The sequence below is a fragment of the Vulpes lagopus genome, chromosome 19, assembly GCF_018345385.1.
Source record: "Vulpes lagopus strain Blue_001 chromosome 19, ASM1834538v1, whole genome shotgun sequence".
Classification (NCBI taxonomy): domain Eukaryota; kingdom Metazoa; phylum Chordata; class Mammalia; order Carnivora; family Canidae; genus Vulpes; species Vulpes lagopus.
This window is the reverse complement of record NC_054842.1, coordinates 14,788,077-14,808,135: the sequence shown is the minus strand read 5'-3', so window position 1 is coordinate 14,808,135 and position 20,059 is coordinate 14,788,077. Positions and strand designations below refer to the sequence as shown.

Below are 20,059 nucleotides of genomic sequence, written 5' to 3'. Positions count from 1 at the left end.
TTGCCCTCCTTTCATTGATAAATGATAAGGTTTTGGCAATCAATTTAGATGTCTAATTTTTAAGAAATAGGTTGGTATCATGAGTTGAACGAAGTCTCAGCATAAAATCCAAAACTTGCTGTTAGTTGTAGAAAGCAGATAGTAGATGAATAGAGAGTCATTTTCTAATTACTGCAGTTTCAAAACTTTCTCATTTTGTATAAATGATATATTGGTATACACACACACACACACACACACACGCACACACACACACACCAGGATTTCTGAACATCAACACTAATGGTGTTTTTGGCTGGATATTTCTTTGCTGTGGGGAACTGTCCTGTGTGCTGTAGGATGTTCCACAAGGTTAGTGGCCTTTCTACCCACTAGGCATCAGTCCAAGGCAACAACCAAAAATGTCTCCAGATATTACCAATTGTCCCTTCCAGACAATGCAAAGTCACCCTTGGTTGAGAACCACTGGTATATTCACATACACAAATAGTTTTTATTTTAATAATTACCATAAATATGTTATGGTGGCATTAGTACAAACTTTTATATCAAGTGAATTTCAGATTTAATCTTTTTTTTAAGATTTTTTTTACTTATTAATGAGAGACACAGAGGGATAGAGAAGTAGAGACACAGACAGAGGGAGAAGCAGGCTCCTTTCAGGGAGCCCGATGTGGGACTCAATCCTGGCACTCCAGGATCACTACCTGAGCTGAAGGCAGATGCTCAATCACTGAGCCACCCAGGTGTCCCATCAAATTTCATCTTTAAGGATATGGTGGTTGATGACATTAACATTTGCACATATCAGTGAGGCAAACCATGGTTTTAAAACTGAACCACCCCATCTGCACCCCAATGTTTATAGCAGCAATGTCTACAATAGCCAAACTATGGAAAGAGCCCAGATGTCCATCGACAGATGAATGGGTAAAGATATATATGATGGAATATTACTTAGCCATCAAAAAATGAAATCTTGCCATTCATTTGCAATGACATGAGTGGAACTAGAGGGTATTATGCTTCCCTACCTCCAGTATTTGTCAAAGGTCATCCACAAATGCTTTCATGGCTTTTTAGGGTTTTAAACATAATTGTTTAAAAAGTCAAACTGACCCCTCTTGGTTGGCCAAAATGTATTAAGATAGTTGAGGATTAATGAGTGATTCTAAGGAGAGAGACCTCTCCTACAACCATTTGTTCTCCCCATGTCAGCCTTTCTTAAACCATTCCAAGCACCTGCCAAGAAAAGAAAAGAAAAGAAAAGAAAAGAGAAAAGAAGAAAAGAAAAAAAGAGAAAAAGAAACAACAACAAAAAGCATGCCAACATCAAAAGATGAAAAAAATTAAACATGTCTACATATGCTACAAGGAATATTGCACACTAACATTACAGGACATTGCATTTGGGTAGCAGTTCCTAGTTAAATGATATACCTTTATGCCATTTCTATTACAAAATCATTGTTGTGACGGGAAAATAATTTACACTAGTTTCCTTGTGAACTCATACCATTCTCTGCACCTTATTTTACATGTGCTAAAAATAGGCTGGTGTACACAAACTCAACTTGATATTTATTCTAGAAATATTAAAAACTGACAGAGAAGCAGAAAACATACAGATGAGAATGAAGATAAATGACCTTAAATCGTGGTTTTCTAAAGTTGTTTTGAATAATTACTATGAAAAAGTCCTATAGTTTTTTATAGTTTTTCATAAGTCACTGTAGGCAAAGAATATAGAATGGGCTACAAACATTTTGACCTGAGGCATCTAGATATGAGAAAGGGAAAAAGGAGAGTAATATTTCTTTTTTTTTCCATTTATATTACCAAATCATTTTCTTACCTTTACCTTCCTATGATTTTCACACTCAAGTTTCCAAATAGGAGGGATTCTCAATATGCTACAGCATAAGCCACACTGGTCAAATGGATGCATGTCAGGTCATCAGGTTTAGGCCTGAACTATTCAGACAATCGCCCCATTTCAGTTGATCAAAAATGCAAGCTTGACCTTTCTGCATTTTTAAACAACATTTAATGTGATTGTTGCTATAATCATGCCCTATCACAAGCCTGATTTAAAACAAAAAATTGGGAAACAGTATGAATATAAATAAAATCAAGTGTTTGTATATAAGACATTATATCTATGACATTGACCTCTACAATAGCAGTTTTTAGGCAAGAGCACTCTTATCACATTTCAGGGGACCCCAGAATCAACTGGAGAACTTACGGAAACACAGATTTCAAGACCCAAAGCTCAGAGATTCTAATTCCAGTTCTGTTCTGCCACTGCGGCTGGTCTACAGATCACACCTGAAGTAGCACTGGTTTAGAACACTAACACTCCCAGGAATATTCATATAGGTAATTCTTCTCATTGTAGTGTATTCCCTGGCCTTATTATAGGTTTTAAGCTCACTAGGTATGCTCTTGATGGGAGAGAGCTTGCACATGTTTTCCCTGATTGGCCAATGATCCTGTATTTCAGTTGGGAAATTAAAATACTGATGAACTCTCCAAGACTTAAAATTACTTTAAAATATCAGCAGAAGGTTAACAACACAGATGCTTTTTTGGCCTCCGTTCAGATATGTTTACATCAATGATCTTTGGAAACTTTGTCCAAATTACTGTTAAAATTGTTTATTTCAGAACTAGGGGGACCAGACCCGCCCTACATCTCTTGAGTGTGAACAGCTTTGTTTTTACAGAGGCAGTGGCTAAAATAGACCAGACCTTCCCATCAGCTGTTTGGTCATTGTGCTTTTTAGTGGAATTACAGCATGTTACAGTATTTTTCTCAGCAGCTTAAACATTGAACAAACCCAGACATCCAGAGATGCTAAAATGAAAAATCTGTTTCCTCTTGCTTTGCCATTTGCCAAGTGAACTTTGTCAGACAGCACATTCTATACATTTGGAGTAAATGAAATTACCCTTAATGTGTTGGCAACATCTGTCACAAAACACTCTTCAATCTATGGTTTAAATGCATTGGATAGGAATGGATGTGACAGTATATTTAATTAGGCACAGTTGTGTTTGGGGGCACTGGTTTTGCCTTAAGAACCTCCTTCTTCTTTTCCTTTTTTGTTCTTTTTTATTTCTTTTTTTCCCCTTCCTTTTATCTTTCTTTTTTTTAGTGTCCTACACAACACAGAGGAGATTCTGTAAACTTTGATGAGGAAAGTGGCTGACAAATACCAGTCTTTGTTGTAGATAACCTGCACTTCAAACTCTCTAAGTTGTCTGTCCCCGATCAAGTATCATCAAGAAGATGTGTTTCTCCAGGGGTTCCTGTCTACCACTTCCAATTTACTCACTGATTGTAAATTTCTTTCATCCCTTGAAACTATTAAGGAATTTATGTTCTTAATAATTTGTGGGAATTCTTTCTTCATTGAGCATGTTTCCTGAATGTGAACAAGAATGCGTGTTCTTGCATGTCCTCCCCCAAGAATCCTTTTTTATTGTTCATTTATTTGCAGTAAGTGGCCTGGTTAACAGAAAGGAATATTTCTCTTCATTGTTTTCCACTTTATGCCAACTGCTGCTATTTATAATTCCAAATCATGACAAACTCCTTCCTACTCTTCCCTTTGATTGTCAGTTTCTGGTTTATCCACAGAAGCAGCACTCCCTCTGTGTCATCTGTAATCAAATGAGTCCCCAAACACTTTCTGAGAAAGGATTCTGTAAAGAGACCAAACAATCCCTCCTAAATTAATTCCAAATGCAGGCATTCAATCCTTCTATTCTTATCATGCATGGATTTTGATTCATCTGTCATATGCTCACATATCTCATTTGCATATTGCCTGCCAAACAAAGACTAAAGTATACCTCTTGCACCACCAGAGAATGAGGTCACCTCTAGGGCACTGAAAAGAAAGTTTTTTCTACCAACACAATTTGGCCATTATCTCTGATTTATGATGAGCAATCCTTTATGTAGCTAGAGCAGCTTGATTATAACCGGGGGTTTTCCGGGATTGTGACAGTTTAGTTGTTGGAATCTCTAGGGGCAATAGTCTAAGAAGGTAGTCTAAATTTTAAGTTCAGGAACAGTATTGAAGTCTTGCACCGGCTAAGGATTAGAATATTGTGAAAGTGCCATTTCTTGGTTGAAAAAAAAAATGCTTCAGGACTTCCGGCTTAACTCTGAGATTTTTCTATAGTGTATCCCTAAGTGCTTTAAGAAGGACCCAGTTCTTTTTTTTTTTTTTTTTTTAATTAATTTTTATTTATTTATGATAGTAACAGAGAGAGAGAGAGAGAGGCAGAGACACAGGCAGAGGGAGAAGCAGGCTCCATGCACTGGGAGCCTGACGTGGGATTCGATCCCGGGTCTTCAGGATCGCGCCCTGGGCCAAAGGCAGGCGCCAAACCGCTGCGCCACCCAGGGATCCCGGACCCAGTTCTTTTTAAAGTGTTTATTGTTGGTCTGGCAAAACAAATACCAGCAAAATATGCCAGAGCTATTTGTTTTTTTTTTCTTTAAAGGAAAAAGTTAAGATGGTTTTGTTTAAAGAAATTCAGGCAGTAGGAAGAGAAAGTGATGTGTCTCTGACTTGTAATTAAGTAAAAGCTTATCTCACCATGTCTCTGATTCAAGAGGTATACTGATGAATGACAGTTCATGGACACACCAAGAAATTAAAACAACAGAGATGCATAGCCATGTATATTTATAAGCCACAGACATTTAAAATCACACACAACATATATATATTTTTCTGGTTGATTCTAGCTCAAAAGTGCAAATATCATTGCAAACAATGTTGGCTCTGAAAATCAAGCATTTCCAAATATTTGGTTCAATTTATATCCTCCCTCCATATAAATGAGGACGAGCCCATAAGGAAAGATGAGTAAGAGCCTGACCTTTTTTTAACAGATACAGTCAGGAAATATATTTGGATAATAGCAGGAGGAATTGATCATTCTGAGCAAGATATTCTAAGAAACGGTTGCTTACGGGTAGTTTGGGCATTGAGATCCTTGCATCTACATGAATTTGTTCTGGTTTTATTTCTTCAGAGTTCACTTATATGAGAAAAAGAAAGTCACACCCTGAGAAAAATGTTCACAGAAAAAAAATAGCATTAATGTACCTCATCATTTTATTACCACTGGGTATTTAAATGAGTTGTGATATCATGAGCTTCTATCATCTTTACAATAAAGCATTAAAATTTTGATAATCTCAAGGAATCTAGCCAACCCTAGCTTTTTAATTAAAAAAAAAAAAAGTCCCATTCTCTTAGCTAGTAAATTAAGGCAGAATAAGTAGGAGAGAGGAAAAGGAAGGGCCTCCCCTTTGCTTAACTGGCTATGTGAACCTTTGTATACGAACATAAGTTTTTTTATAAATATCTATTACTGTTTGCCTTCCCAACAGTTATAATAAATGAAAGAGCGTATTCTACAAGTAGGCGTTTCCTAACATCCAATGAAAAACTTAACTTTTTTTTTGGTACTATTTTAGCAGTGTCGCATTTGACTACCATTTAACAGAGTTCAGCATTCTCTCTTGTTTCAAAATCACAGATAGAAAGTAGGTCAAAAGATTAGGCAGAAAGAAACATGGAAAATGTAAGTCTGATTTTTATAGCATTTATATTAGATTTTAATCTGTCCTTCAAAGATATCAAGTCAAGAAACTCATCTGGACCAGCATTATTCCCCTTGTGGTAGACTGTATTAAGGTGATCAATAATTATTCATATAGATAGAGACATAAGCCAAAGGTCTTATTCAATATTAAGAAAAACTAGATAATTCCATAGTATTAGTAATTTTCAGTTAGAGAAGTTTGTATTTAGAGCAATGAAAGAGGATATATATGATATCTTGGAATACATTCTATTTTGAATATTGGAATTATAAATGATAAGCATTTTAGACACATGATAGATAAATCACATCAGAGGAAAAGGAAGTCGCTAATGCTCTCTATTTGGATAAACACAAAATGGCATGGGTGGATGTAAAAATTCACACATGATTTAGCTTAGCCTTTTCATTAAAACGTAAACACATTTGATGTTAAGATGGTTCACTGTGTTTATTTTTTAAAAAACGTTCTCTGCCTTGTGGAACCTGTTTTCAGATGGACATTGTGTGTGCTTTTAGGGTGCTGTGATTACGCCGACAATGGACCATCCTATGTCAATGCAGCCAGCAAACATGATGGGCCCCCTGACACAACAGATGAATCATCTTTCATTGGGCACAACAGGAACGGTGAGTTTAAGAGTTGGTTTGTTTTGCTTTCTTTGACTTCTTCAATAAGATGCAATGCTCTCTATTTTTATTGGCATTGTCAGCAAAACTGGCCCTGTGCCATTGACTAATATACCTTTCAGGTTCCAGTATGAATAAGCTGCATTGTGCATATTATGCAGCATATTCAATATTGGGGCACATTTACTCACATTGACAAGGCTGACGTTTCCACTGTGTTGCATTTAAATTTGAGTTACTTTTTGTTCATATGACACAGTGTACCAGGTATCATGTCTGCATATGGAAAGATATCTTTATGTATGTACCTACAAATCTAAAACTTGTAACACAATACATCTTAGCCTAGTTTTCTTTTCCTAAATGCTTACCCATTTCAGCTAATATACCATTCCCAGGTCATTCACAAGTCAGGGTCCAATCTTGACTATGACTAATACATAGAGCTTATTGTTTACTTTCAATGTTTAAATCAACAAAAAGTAATTGAGAACCTGACATAATCCAGTTCTTTTCATCTTTGTTTTGAATATGTAGACAGACGATGTTGAAAAAAGGAAAGGATTCTAATGTACTGGATGTTTTGTAATAGGTTTGGATATTTTTGACAAGCCATTATTTTTCCTTAGGGACAAAAGTATATAAAAAATGCTTATTACAGCATTGATATATATCAACCATTTGACATCACTAACACAATTTTATTTTATGTTTAAAAATCTATTCAAAGACAATTCCTCAGATGGTTAAGAGGGCAAATGTCTAATACAACCTGGAATACTACAATTTTATTATCAGTATAGATAACAGTGAAAAACATCAAAACCAATATGTCATGTGACACTATTGGTAGCAGGTTTTATTTTTTACAAATGTTAGTGCAGATGATTTTGTCATTTTTAAAGATGTATAAATTTTTTAAAAAACAATTTCTCTGAGTGAGGCAGCTTAATTATTATAGAAAAACACTGGACTAGGAGTTGGGAGTCTAAATTCAAATCTTGATTGAGCCCTGTTCTTTCACTCTGTTTTTGGGAAAATAATATCTCCAGACTCAATTTCCCTCTCTATGTGGTTAAGTACTGACATGATGCTATATGAGGGCCCTTCACTTTCTACCTCTATAACTTTGAGCCTGTATGTCTGTCTAATGGATGCCACTTCTGTGATTATTCACGGTTATGCTGGCATCATCTCCAAATATCTATGTACACTGTACACTAGCTACATATCAGAAATTTTACCCTAAGGCAATGTCTGGCTTGCCACATAGATGTGTCAACTCATAGGTTTTTTGGAATACAAGAAGTTTCTGACATGCCCATCGAGGACACAAAAATCTGCTCTAAATAGGAAGAAAGTCCACATGTCTAATAGAAAGAGTTCCGTTTTCAATAAAGAAACTTAATTTTATTAATGTAAACAAAGTACCTACTTGAAGACCTCAGTTGCTGAACTTATAAAAAGCAGTGGATGATACCTTACCTGTCTGAAGGCAGGGGCTGGATCCAATAATTTCTTAGGTTTCTGACCTAGACTTTCAAGTCATGTCTAAGACTACATTTCACTCTATAAACTGTGGAACAGCTAATTTTCATTAGGAGGTAGATTTTAGGAATGTGTAAGTCATTTGTAGTCACTTTGCTCATTTCCTAACAAAGCAATTCCCAGATTCATTGGGAGAAACTGAAGTTTCTCATGTCTGCACTCATGATTTCCCTTCGTATCAGTCTTCCTCTCCTTGAAAGATCATAAATTCTGAACGAGTGAAGTAATGCAATCTTGCTGTATTAATCTAGAATCTGAGAAAAGAGTGAGTTATAATACAAAATATAGAAACACTTTATAAATCCTACTTTGAATCAAAAGCATAATCAGCTGACTTGCTGAAATTCAAATTTGCCAACGAGAAAAAAACACAAGAGCTAAGTTAATTGGTAATATGACTGAATCCTTTCAATCCTTAATTGAAAAATAAGCTAAAATGTATAGAACAGATTCAGAATTACAATAGTTGCTGATTCAATAACATATATTATGAGTAGTATTTGAGCATTTACAACAAGAACACATTTATATGAGATCATAATTTTTATCCAGTTAGTAATAGCCAAATTACTCAGTAATGATATATACACCCTCCTATCTTAGTTTTAATCAGGTGGCTTATTTTTAACACCAAATTTCTTTTAATTTTTTTTCATTCTTTTCCCACCTCACATTAATACTAAATAATGCTTAGGTACATCATAAGCTTTGCGTAAGTTGATATTTTGCCAAGGGTTAAAATTCCATAAGTTTCTGGAAAGCCAGAGAGAAAACACTATTACTATTATTTTGTTGATGTTTAGTGGTGTCCAGAATATGACTATATACTTTTTTCTCAAACTGTCACTCTTATACTTTGATATGCCATCATGGATTCCTTTTATCTGAATTTTTGATTGGCATGTGTAGTGGCTATTATGCAATTGAAATGGATTCTTTTAATCAAATTTCTCCACCTTATTGCATCTTTTCAATTGCTTTATCAATTGCTAGGAAGATGGCTTGGTATGGAAAGAACAGTGGGCATTAAAATTAAACTTTAGTTCAAAGATGGGCTCTGGCCCTTACTAGCTACATATGTTAGACAGTTACTTATTAACCTCTCTGAACTTTGATTTCCTCTTTTACCAAGGGGGAAAATAATATGTACATCCTGGGTGTTGCGTTAAATGGAATGATATTTGTAACATACCTAAAACAGCATATGATACCCATTAGATGCTTATCCAATAAGCCACCTTTATCCCTCTACCTCAAGTGGCTTCATAATGTGGCCCTCCAGTCCAGGTTGCCAGAAAGGATGTAGAACATTATCAAGACTGTAGTACACCTCTCCAACCCACTCTGTTTCATTTGTCATAATTTATTTCTTTCAAGTTTCTACTTCCTTAGCTTCTAACTCTTTCAGGATTGTAAACCCAAAAGTCCAGAGAAGCCAGTTAAGTCACATTAATGAATAAAGCTGAGTAAGGTCAAGTGAGAAACCCTGGAAATATAGCACCAAATTTCACCTATATTTATTCATGTCACAAACATAGTCACATAATACAAATACACAAAATAGTGGAGATTATATTTTAAATTAGAGATATTTTCATGCAATACTAGTAACAACAGCTCTGTCTGAGTGTTGGATGAATCAATCATAGGAAGTAGGGGTACCTTGGCAGCCTGGAATACAGATGCCTTGTCTAGGGAGGATAGCCTGTGTTCCACTTCAGACAGCTATTGCTACATAGGCATAGTGACCCAGGGTGGCCCCACCTTCCAGTTTTTTAAGATAAGCTAAATATTTGCATTTTAATGGGCAATCTCCCTGTATTTGAATTATCAGACCCAGTTTGTCCTAAGTGCTCTCAGTTGTGACTCCTGCCTGAGTTTTTCCTGGTTCTCCTCTGATGTCTCTGACCATTGCTTCTTCTTTTCTTTCGTAGACTGCTGAGCCAGGGTTTCATTTTTAACTTCTCATTCATACATGATTTCCTTAAGCAAGCTCATCCACTTTCATGATTTCAAACTCTGCCTTCTATACTGAAGACCCCTAAATCTGAGTCCTCAATGTTAACCTCATCTTAGACTTCTAAAACCATTTAACCAACAACTTGCTAAATAGCTTCATGTAAATCTCCTTTTGACATCTCAAAGTCAGTACAATCCAAACTAATCTCATGAGTTTCCCCAAACTTCTTTTCCACTGACACTCTTCCTCTTATGTGTTTCTGCTCCTTATTTCTTCTCCAGCTAATTCCATGACCATTTGCCCAGGAAGTCAAATGCTACACTTAAGACTCAATCTAGACTCTTTCCTTTTTCCCTCACCACCATAAAGAGCACTTCCATATGCAACTATTCAAGATCTACCAGTTCTGTCCCACAGACATTTGTCAAATACATCCCTTCCTCTACATTTCTAGAGTCTCTACCCTGGGCCTCATTTAATTAATTGTAATAGTCTCCTATCTGCCCTTAGTTTGCTCCAACCCATTTTCTACCATGTTGGCACAAGCAGTCAATCTAAAATTATCTGACCATGTTTCTCTCCTACCTGTAACTTGCCAGAGGCTTTCAGATGTCTGAGCTCACGGAAACTCTGCAAGACAAAGTGTGAGCGTGACAACTCTAGATTAAGACGGGAACATTAATGCCAGAAACAGGTCCAGAGGGCAAAGCAGAGAGAGAGAGATCCAGGGAATAATCCAAAGTAGGCAAGGATCAGGGTCGATGGGGGTTGGAGCCAGGTTAGAATTTTCCATTCCAAGAAAGGGGGCCTTAGGCCATAGGTCATGTCCCACTTTTCTTTCTGAGATCCCTGGGATAAAAAAGTGTATAAGCCGAAGCCTCTTTTTTAAATTGTCATAAAATTAGATATAGTTTATCCCCCCCCACCATAACTCCAAATTATGAAATGGGTACCATGTAGTTTAATTAACCTTTGTTTGTTTACCATTGGCCACTTCAAATGTCTATTGTTAAATTTTTTGCCCATTTTTAAGCTGGAGAGTATCTGCAGGCCTTAGGAGAAATGAATTGTGCGCAAGCAGTGTAACTTCTAATCTAGGACTCTGCCAACCTTGAAGAACTTCCTAGTTTTTCTGCTTTTGTTTATATTTTTGTCACAGGATTCCCTCTATAGAACCAAAGCACTGTTATCCATAATTTCTTATCACTCCATTGTAAGCTTTAGCAGAAACCACTGGGGATTTTACTGTGTTATGAGAACCTCCAAATTGCATAACAATCTTGTTTTACAAGTTTCTTATCTCCTTTTCATTTGTTCAGTTGGTGGTCACCAGTGGCTTACAATGTCACCAGAATCTTTTCAAAGAAATAAAAAGTTTTTGTTCTGCAGCCTTTTTATCTGCAGTTCTGTTTGTGCTCTCCAATCCACTGGTGATTTGTGACATCATTGGATTCCCATGGTGTAACCACAGCCACGCACAAAGATAATCTTCTAATTGTAGTCCATTTGTTCACCGTGGTTCACTACATTTTTCAGTCACACCATTCCATTTTTATCGCTGTAAAATTCTGGTGGTATCAACTGAAAATGCTGAATTATTCATTTTGCCTAGAGATTGTCTTTCTTCAAGTGTTAGCTATGCATATGACTATTAAGATGCACAGATAAAAAGCAACGTATAATGTTAAGTGGACTCAGGGTTAGGAACCAGTGTTATAAATTCATAAATGGTAATGAGTATACTTTCAAGAAAAAGTATCAATTAATTAAAAATGGTCAAATACAAGAAAGAAAATATGGATAAAAAGAAATAGTTTAAAAATTTATTTAGTCTTAGTGTAAGATAAATGAACATTGAGAGTAGTCTTATAAACAGTAAATATGCAGGCATTAATTGAAAATCTAGTATAATGAAAGTTTATTTGAAAATATTAAGCTTTCACTATTTAAAAAAATGGAATCTGAATTCAAATACGTTAGCAACAGAGTACAAAATCCCCAAGAGATAAAATGCCAAATAACATGAACAGATAGGTAATAAAGGAGGAAACAGGATGCCAAAAAGCATATGAAAAATAGTAATTAAAAAAACAGTAACTTAATCAAATACTCACATGGACATAGACACATAACCCATTAAATGGAGTTATCAAAATAAAACACATTGCTGATGAAGGTGTGAGGAAAGAAAACATTCTCAATCACTGATAGTGTGATGATAGAAATCTAAATTTGTGAAGATGTCAGTTGAATAGCAAGGTGGGCAGTCAAGACACTTCAAGCTCACCATGCATTATAGTTTTGAGAAGCTATTCTATGGAAATATTTCAAAATAACAGAAAAGCCTTTAGACCTCAGAAATATCCAGCCCTATGTTCTTTATATCTTTATAATGTCTAATAAAGAAGAATGATTAAATAAATCATCATCCATTCACAAACCAGAATATGAGGCAGCATGAAGTTATAAGAGTTTAAAATAGGAAAAGGATTATTTATAATATTAAATCAAAAGAGCAGTATATAAATTTGCACATGTGGAAATTCAGTATAACTAAGAAAAATATTTATGAAATAAGGCTGTAAGAAATACAAAATAAAGGTGGTTATTTCCAGGAGATGAGATTAGAGATAATTTCTATTTTAATCATTATAACTTTCCTACATTCTCCAAGTATTCAACAATGAGCATGATTTAATTTTTTGTGATTTATTTTTAAATGTTATCACTATATTCTTGGGAAATGACTAGTAGCATGGTCATAACATCAACTTTTTTGGGGGGAGGGTTTGTAGTAGTAATATGTGATAAAAGTTTTTTAAAAGGTAATAGGTAATACTACCTCTATTAATAAAATATTTGAAGGCCCTTTAAAGATGATTCTACTTTTTCTAGATCTGGGGATCATAACCAACTCATTTTTACATACCTATTTTGAGACACAAAGTAACTCATGTCCAAGGTTTATTTGCATTTGAATCTAATCCATGTTGGGGTTTGCTGGTCAAAGTGTCCAAGTTTTAATCTGTCTTCTTACATGCTATTTGCTCATGAGAGAGGGAGTAACATCGTCCTTTTGCGGCAAGGAGATTAAATGGAGAAATTTGTGATATACAAATTAAGTCATCAAGGAGGGGAGAAAATGAAGTTTGAGGTTTTAGTTTTTAAAATTGAATAAATAATGGTCATGTGACTAAAAAAAGGGTCACACAAGGCAGCTATTTAATCATGTTGTGGCAGTTTATTTGAATGTGAGCAAAATCTGGTCCCTTTTACACAATTTACCCCTTTAAGGGGAGTTGGGGCTAGATTAGAACTTACCATTTTTAGAAGAGGGGGCCTTATCCTTCTTTATTTTTTAAGATCCTTGGCTAAAGGAATTGTATTAAACCAAAGTTTCATCTTTAAAAAAGCAGATATATTTGGTTTCACATAACCCAAAATTTTGAAATGGATGCCATGTAGTTTAAATTAACCTTTCCCTATTATTTGCCACTTCCAGTGCTATGACACTTTGGGAAAAGACAGCAATCATCTGTTGAATTGATTCTGTTCTATTTATCTCTGCTCTCACAATTCCAGCACACAATGCTCCTTGGCCTTGTCCAACAGCCACCGGGATCAGAGCCAGAGCTGAGTGATTACTAACGAAATTCTAGTTTCAAAATATATCAGTCTCCATAGAGTGTGGGAATATGCAAATTTTTCATTTATCTCTTTTAAAAGTTTAGTTCTTTCTTTTGTTCTCCAGAATTTCATTTCACTTTGTGCTCTGGGCCCCTTCCAGATGGGCTGCCTTTTAGAACATTTGTGTCAGCCAGAGAGGGTGAAAATTTCACATTGATTCCCCAATGGAGGAACCAAAATGATGACAGATTGAGGAAGAGGAAAGCATCCTAGAATAGAATGTAGTACCCCAGTAGTCACAGGGGACCTAACAACATGTACCGTGTGGCAGTACTGGGGACCATTGTATCAACTATAAACTAGGGGTCATAGTGCCTTGAGTGTTTGAAGGCAGGGGGCTTAGGCAACCATATGACATATAGTGGGCACTTCCACTTTTTAGAGCTAAGAGTCTATTTTATTTTCTTTTGTACTTCATTGCATTCTTTCTCATGCTCTTTTCATTCAAAGATTCAGTCCCAAGACAGGATTATGATACTCCACCAGCTGTTGTGTCAGGTAGGAAAATTCTAATTCCTTTAAGATTTGATTGGAGGGGAGAGATGGAGGTTGCTGGTTTTCTCCAAAACTCTTTAAAGCAGTGATTCTCAATAGGACTGGGTACAGGAATTTGAATGTTAGTTCTGGGATTGACAACAGGGTAGCATATGTGGTTCAAAGTATGTTTAAAATTCCAATCCAGTGTTATGTATGGAAAATAAGTATGTTGCTTTTGAAATAAAAAGTGAAAGGTCAAAGCTATTTGGTCTGTGAAGAATACACAGAAAATAGAGTCTATGTTCTGTGTATTAGTGATTCTCAGTATGAGAAAGATTCATCAGAATTTCTGGGAAGTGGGAAAAGGATGTTTATGTTTATCAAAAAGGGGCACAGATTAATAAAAAAATAGTTTGAGAAGCACTGCTTTAGAGACCAGAATTCTTCTGAAATCAGAAAGTCATTCCATTTTGCTTGCTCAGCACCCAGTGTAGTGTCTGACACATAGTAGGTGCTTGATATAATTGTTTGTTGAATGAATCAAAAGTTCAAATTTGTTCCAAAAAAAATGCTATTTTGAATATTGAAAGAAAGGCTGCCAATGTTCCATTTGTACAACAAAGTGGCAGTGATGGATTTGAGAATGCTTTAGCATTTTGAGGATTTTAATTATCAATATTTAAATTGTTTCAATAACTTCAGTGGTGCAGTTTGTAAGACGGTATATGTATATGAAGAGGTTGGTTTTTATTTTGAACTGCACAGATCACCTTAATTTTGAATTTTGTTTTTTTGCAAAGAGGAAAATGGGCACAATTTTTTCATTTTTGTTGATTTTCCTAACTAAATAAAATACTGGCAGCCTGAGGAGCTTTGAACTCTTTGATCCTTTGATGTGTTAGATGATGAGGACATAAAATCTAAACCAAAAAGGGCATTGGTGTGACAGAGCAAGAGACAAAGGCCAGAAATAGAATGAAAGAGCCCAAGGGGTAGTAGAGTCTAGCAACTGAATCGTGGTTTTCAAACAGAGAACACTGTGTTCTTGACCACCTGGTTTGCCTGACCCAGCATCTGAAGGGTAATCTGTTTCTCATGTCTTGTGGACTTGTTTAATTATGCTCATGGCTGAATACTCATCTTAAAAGTTCAGTTGAGAAACAATCAGCTAGCTTTCAGCTGTGAAGTTACTTTGGTCCTTTTGAAGATCTCTACAAATTGTCATTAATTGGAATACCACTCACCTTTCCCAAAGTGTATTATGTGTCATATCTTAATGTGCCTATTTCATGTAGGATATGGGATCCCTGGGAAGATACTTTGTTCAGTGCATAGAGCCTTGACTTTGTTTAACATGTGGCTTATACTCTTGCTAATTCAGCTATATTAATCGTAGCAAAAGACCTGGAACTTTCCTTCAGCCAGGTTGCCTGATTTCAATTTTTTTTTAGATTTATTTATTTATTTATTTATTTATTTATTTATTTATTCATGATAGACAGAGAGAGAGAGAGAGAGAGAGAGAGAGGCAGAGATACAGGAGGAGGGAGAAGCAGGCTCCATGCCGGGAGCCCGACGTGGGATTCGATCCCGGGTCTCCAGGATCACGCCCTGGGCCAAAGGCAGGCGCTAAACCGCTGAGCCACCCAGGGATCCCCCTGATTTCACTTTTGAGAACCAAATGAACAACAACAACAAAAAGGAACATCAAAAGCACTTGCTAGATATCAGCCATAGGGTCTGGCTTTTACACAAATCAATTGAGGCAGGACATCTGGCTGCTCGGAGCTCCTGCTTAATTCCATAGACAGGTACTGCTGAAAGTTCTGCTGCAGAGAAATGACTTGATCAAAGTAGGGCTTTAAGAAACTTAATCCAGCAAATTTGTGTGTGCTTAAGGAACAACAACAACAAAAAATAATCACATAGAGTAGTTAGAAAAGTCAGATATAATATCACTAAAATAAATATCCCAGCTGTAGAGTACAAAAGAAGGGACTAGTATAGAAGTAACAGAAAAAATAACATGGGGGCAAGGTGGGAGTGTCACAGTCACTTCCTTCTTCTAAGTTGGGATTGGCGATTTGACGTTTTATCAGTTTCATAGACATTTTTAGATCTTAGACAGCTAAATGAAAATAGAACCTTCCAAAAGTGTGGTAACTATCCTGGTGGGGACAATGTGAGTGACTTTTGGATAGTGTTTCCTTTGCACAACCCTTGACCAAATCAGGGAAGTAAAATAGGAAAAGGGGTTATAAGACTTTCTTCTCATATCTCCCAATATGCCCAGATTGGACAACTCAAATAGTAATTAATTCTTTGCCAGTGTTGGAACTGACTAAATTGTCATAATGTATCTGAGTTCAAGATGTCTGCTTCGTAATCTACAGAGACATAATCCAACCTAATATCATTCAATCAACCCATCAAACACTTATTGAACACCTTCTGAGCACTAGGCACTACACTCAAGTACTTGGGGTACAAAGATGAGTAGAAAAATAGACCAATGGTAAAAATATATATATAGTCTAATTTAATGTTGTTGTCATTATTTGTGATGTTCAAATGTATAAAGTATGAAGAACTAAAATCTAGAATCTAAAAGGAAGATCAGTGATAAAGTGAATTCTGAGCTGGATTTGGAAAGATGAATAGGACTTTAGCAGTTGGACAAGAGTGGCAAAGGTAGATCAGGGGAATAGGACAGGATATATAAACTCTTGAAGATAATGATGTATGGGGCGATTAGATAGTAGCAAATCACCTGGCATCCTTGGGACTAAAGGTGACAATATAGACACTGAGGCTATGTCAGGGAAAGCTGATTTTAGGTGAGGAGGCCTCTTTCCTCTTTGAGTCACAGGTCACTTTGTTCTTTTATTTATTCAAATAATATTTATTGGAAGCATACTATGTGGCCATGATTGTGTTGGGTGCTGAGGATACAGCTTCCTTCTAATAACCTAGGGCTGAAGTAGGAATTCAGGTACAAACAGATGATTATGACACAGTGTTAAAAGTGTTTCCACGTAGACAAATATGTGATGTTTAAGTCTGTAAACTCTTCAATAAATACCTAAATTAAGAATCTACTTATGTTACTAGTTATAGAAACTTGGGAAAATTATTTCTCTGTATCTTCTGTTACTTATCTGAGGAAATAATAATAGTTACCTCATAAAGTTGTTGCGAGTATTAGGGGTATTAAAATATATAGTCCATGGACCACCTGGGTAGCTCAGTCAGTTAAGCATCTGACTTGGTTTCAGCTAAGGTCAAGATCTCAAGGTTATGAGATCAAGCCTTGAGTAGGGCTCTGCACTGGATGTGGAGCTTGCTTAAGATTCTCTTTCTCCCTCTCCTTGCCCCTCTTCCCATTGTATCACTCTCTTTTTCCCTCTTGCTCTCTCTCTAAAATAAAATAAATAAATAAAATATTTTTTAAAAGATACATAGCCCACTTAAAACAGATCCTGGAGGGGATCCCTGGGTGGCGCAGCGGTTTGGCGCCTGCCTTTGGCCCAGGGCGCGATCCTGGAGACCCGGGATCGAATCCCACATCAGGCTCCCGGTGCATGGAGCCTGCTTCTCCCTCCGCCTGTGTCTCTGCCTCTCTCTCTCTCTCTCTGTGACTATCATAAATAAATAAAAAAAAATTTAAAAAAAAAAAAAAAAAAAAAAAAAAAACATATCCTGGCATAAAAGAAGTGCTCAAATGTTATTAACAACAACTATCCTAATTATTCTTATTACAAGGTGCTATGGTGGCACAAAGAAAAAAAATCAACATAGAGGAGTCAGAAAAAGTGGAATAAACCTCTAAATGGAGACATAAGGAGACATGGGGATTAGCCAAGTAAAAAAAAAAGTTGGAGAAGGAAAGTTTCAGACCAAGGGGGCAGCATATACAAACAAAGGCTCATGGTAGCAGGTTAGTAAATTCAAGGAGGTATGAATGGTCCAATGGCACAGAGACACATAAAGAGAGATGGGGAGTAGAGAAAATGAGTCTGGAGGAATAAGCTGGAGCAAAATCAACAGATATGATTACTTGAGGTCTATCCTGATGGCAATAAGCACTAAAAGGTTTTAAGTTGGAGACTGACATGACCACCCTGGATACAGTATGGTAAATGCTTTGAAGAGACGTAAAACTGGAAACCAGAGACCAGAATTCAAGAACCCAAGCACAAAATGAAGTTGGCATGTGCTCAAGCTGTGGAAATGAGAGTGCAATGTTGACAAACTTATGATATAGTGTTGAAGTGATGACTGGCTATCAGAATAGAAGGATAGAAAAGAGTTAACGGTAGTTCCTTAAGTTCCTGGCAACTCAGTGGCCCGGGGTGTCATTTGGTGAGATCTGAACCAGAGGACAGAGGATCAAGTTGGCAGGAAAGAGACTAAGTTTAGTACTGTACATGTTGAGCTTCAGATGTCTATGAGGCATCCAAATGGAAATAATCAATAAATATTTGGATGTGTGTGTCTGGAACTTAGAAGACAGCTCTTAGCTAAAGAATTTTAGAGTTATTGCCATGGAATTAAGTCATGTCATTCAGAGAATGTTCTTAGAATGAAGGGTGTAGGCAGATCCTTAAATAGTATAAAATGGGCAGGAAAAGGCACCTAAGATGAAGATTGGGAAGACAACTATAGGCATGGGAGGAAAACCAAGATTATGAGGTTTCAAACAAAGCCAAAGCAAGGATGTATATGAAGAGAGGATGCTCCATTAAGAAAAATCCTTAAAAGACATTACTGGATTTAGTTACACAGAGCTCACTCATCAATTTGATGAGATGGTATAAAGGGGAAAGGTAGACAGTGAATATCCTGTACAAAAGTAAATGCAACAAGTGCCAGAAACTTGACAGATTTGGCGTTGAAGAGTAGAGAGGATAAAACTAAAAACAAATGGAGAATAAAATTGATTGCTGTTCTGATTTTTAAGATGCTTTAAATGGAAAATATTTGGTCATGACAGAAAGAGCCAGGAAAGCATTCTGAAGTTTAAAGATGTAATTCATGAAGCCATGAGTGATAGAACTAGGTCATTGAGGAAGGCAGACATCTCTTGTGGGAATGTGGGAAGACAGGAGGAAGGCATGTTGTATGTGTGTGTAAATCTATAAATGTAGAAACAGAATATCAAGAGATTTTTTTAATGAGATAAGTACTATTTGTTTTTATGTGAAGTATTAAGTGGCGTCTTCTGAGAGCATTTAGGAAATGGCATGGGAAAGGATTTAAGGAAAACAGAGGTTTGGAAAACTGTGGAGTAAGAAAGCCAGCTACCAATACATAGAGAGTTTGAGGGGCAGTACTGGAGGTCCATTAGAAGCTAAAGATTATGGATTTTTGTGATGCCATTCTGTAAGGATGTTTGATTTTCTGCTGTAGTGATCCAGTAGCCAAGAAGGCAGAGAGGTGCATTAATCCAGGGCTAAGATTTTACTGACTGAAGTGGAAAAAAAAGGCCAATATGTGCTGAGAATATTGGCAAGAGAGTGATTGAGTGACAAACTATAGTTTCCAGGTCAATAGAAAGAGAAAAGAGGCCCACAGGGATGGGAGAGAGGGAGAAACAGGGATTATAGAGAACAGAGGTCTCAGTGAGATATACCAAGTAGTCAGAATAGAAGACTCAGGTTTAAGATTTATGGATAATAAACTGTTCTTTGGAAAGTCAAGGTTATGAGAACAGGTGGCCAAAAGATGAACTTGAGGTGAAAGTGACAGAGGTTAAGGAAATCAGGCAATATGAATTCAAGAGGTCACTGTTCAAGTGTGTATTTTTGTATGTCTGGATTTTTTAAATTTGTTTTTTGACATTAAGATGTCAGCTGATCGCTGATAGAACTGATAGAACATATTTCTGGAACATGTTAGACACACACTAATGACTTTCAGAATTTTTAAGAATAAAATTCTTTCCAGAACACTTGGAATATAGATCTGATTAACTGCAGAAACCTGTATGAGATCAGTGTTTTTCAGGGCATGGTTTGTGTATCACCATAATACTTCCAATGATTTTAGAAGCATAGGGACTCAAACTTGCTATTTTTACTCTAGTACTTAGTTACTTCAATGTGAATTTGAAGAACATAGAGT

At 36.3% G+C, this 20,059-nt stretch overlaps 1 protein-coding gene across 21 annotated transcripts in view; it reads left to right on the top strand.

The window, feature by feature from the left end:
• The window catches only part of RBMS3 (RNA binding motif single stranded interacting protein 3), a 1,727,904-nt gene that overhangs the window by 1,654,707 nt on the left and 53,138 nt on the right, over positions 1 to 20,059 (top strand). For 17 of the 21 annotated variants that reach the window (XM_041733599.1, XM_041733601.1, XM_041733598.1 and 14 more), the window contains 2 exons: positions 6,154 to 6,264; positions 13,910 to 13,957. In XM_041733599.1, coding sequence (XP_041589533.1) covers positions 6,154 to 6,264; positions 13,910 to 13,957 — 159 coding nt within the window. The remainder of the gene's footprint in view (positions 1 to 6,153; positions 6,265 to 13,909; positions 13,958 to 20,059) is intronic. The other 4 variants (XM_041733611.1, XM_041733604.1, XM_041733607.1 and 1 more) reach the window with 1 other exon arrangement.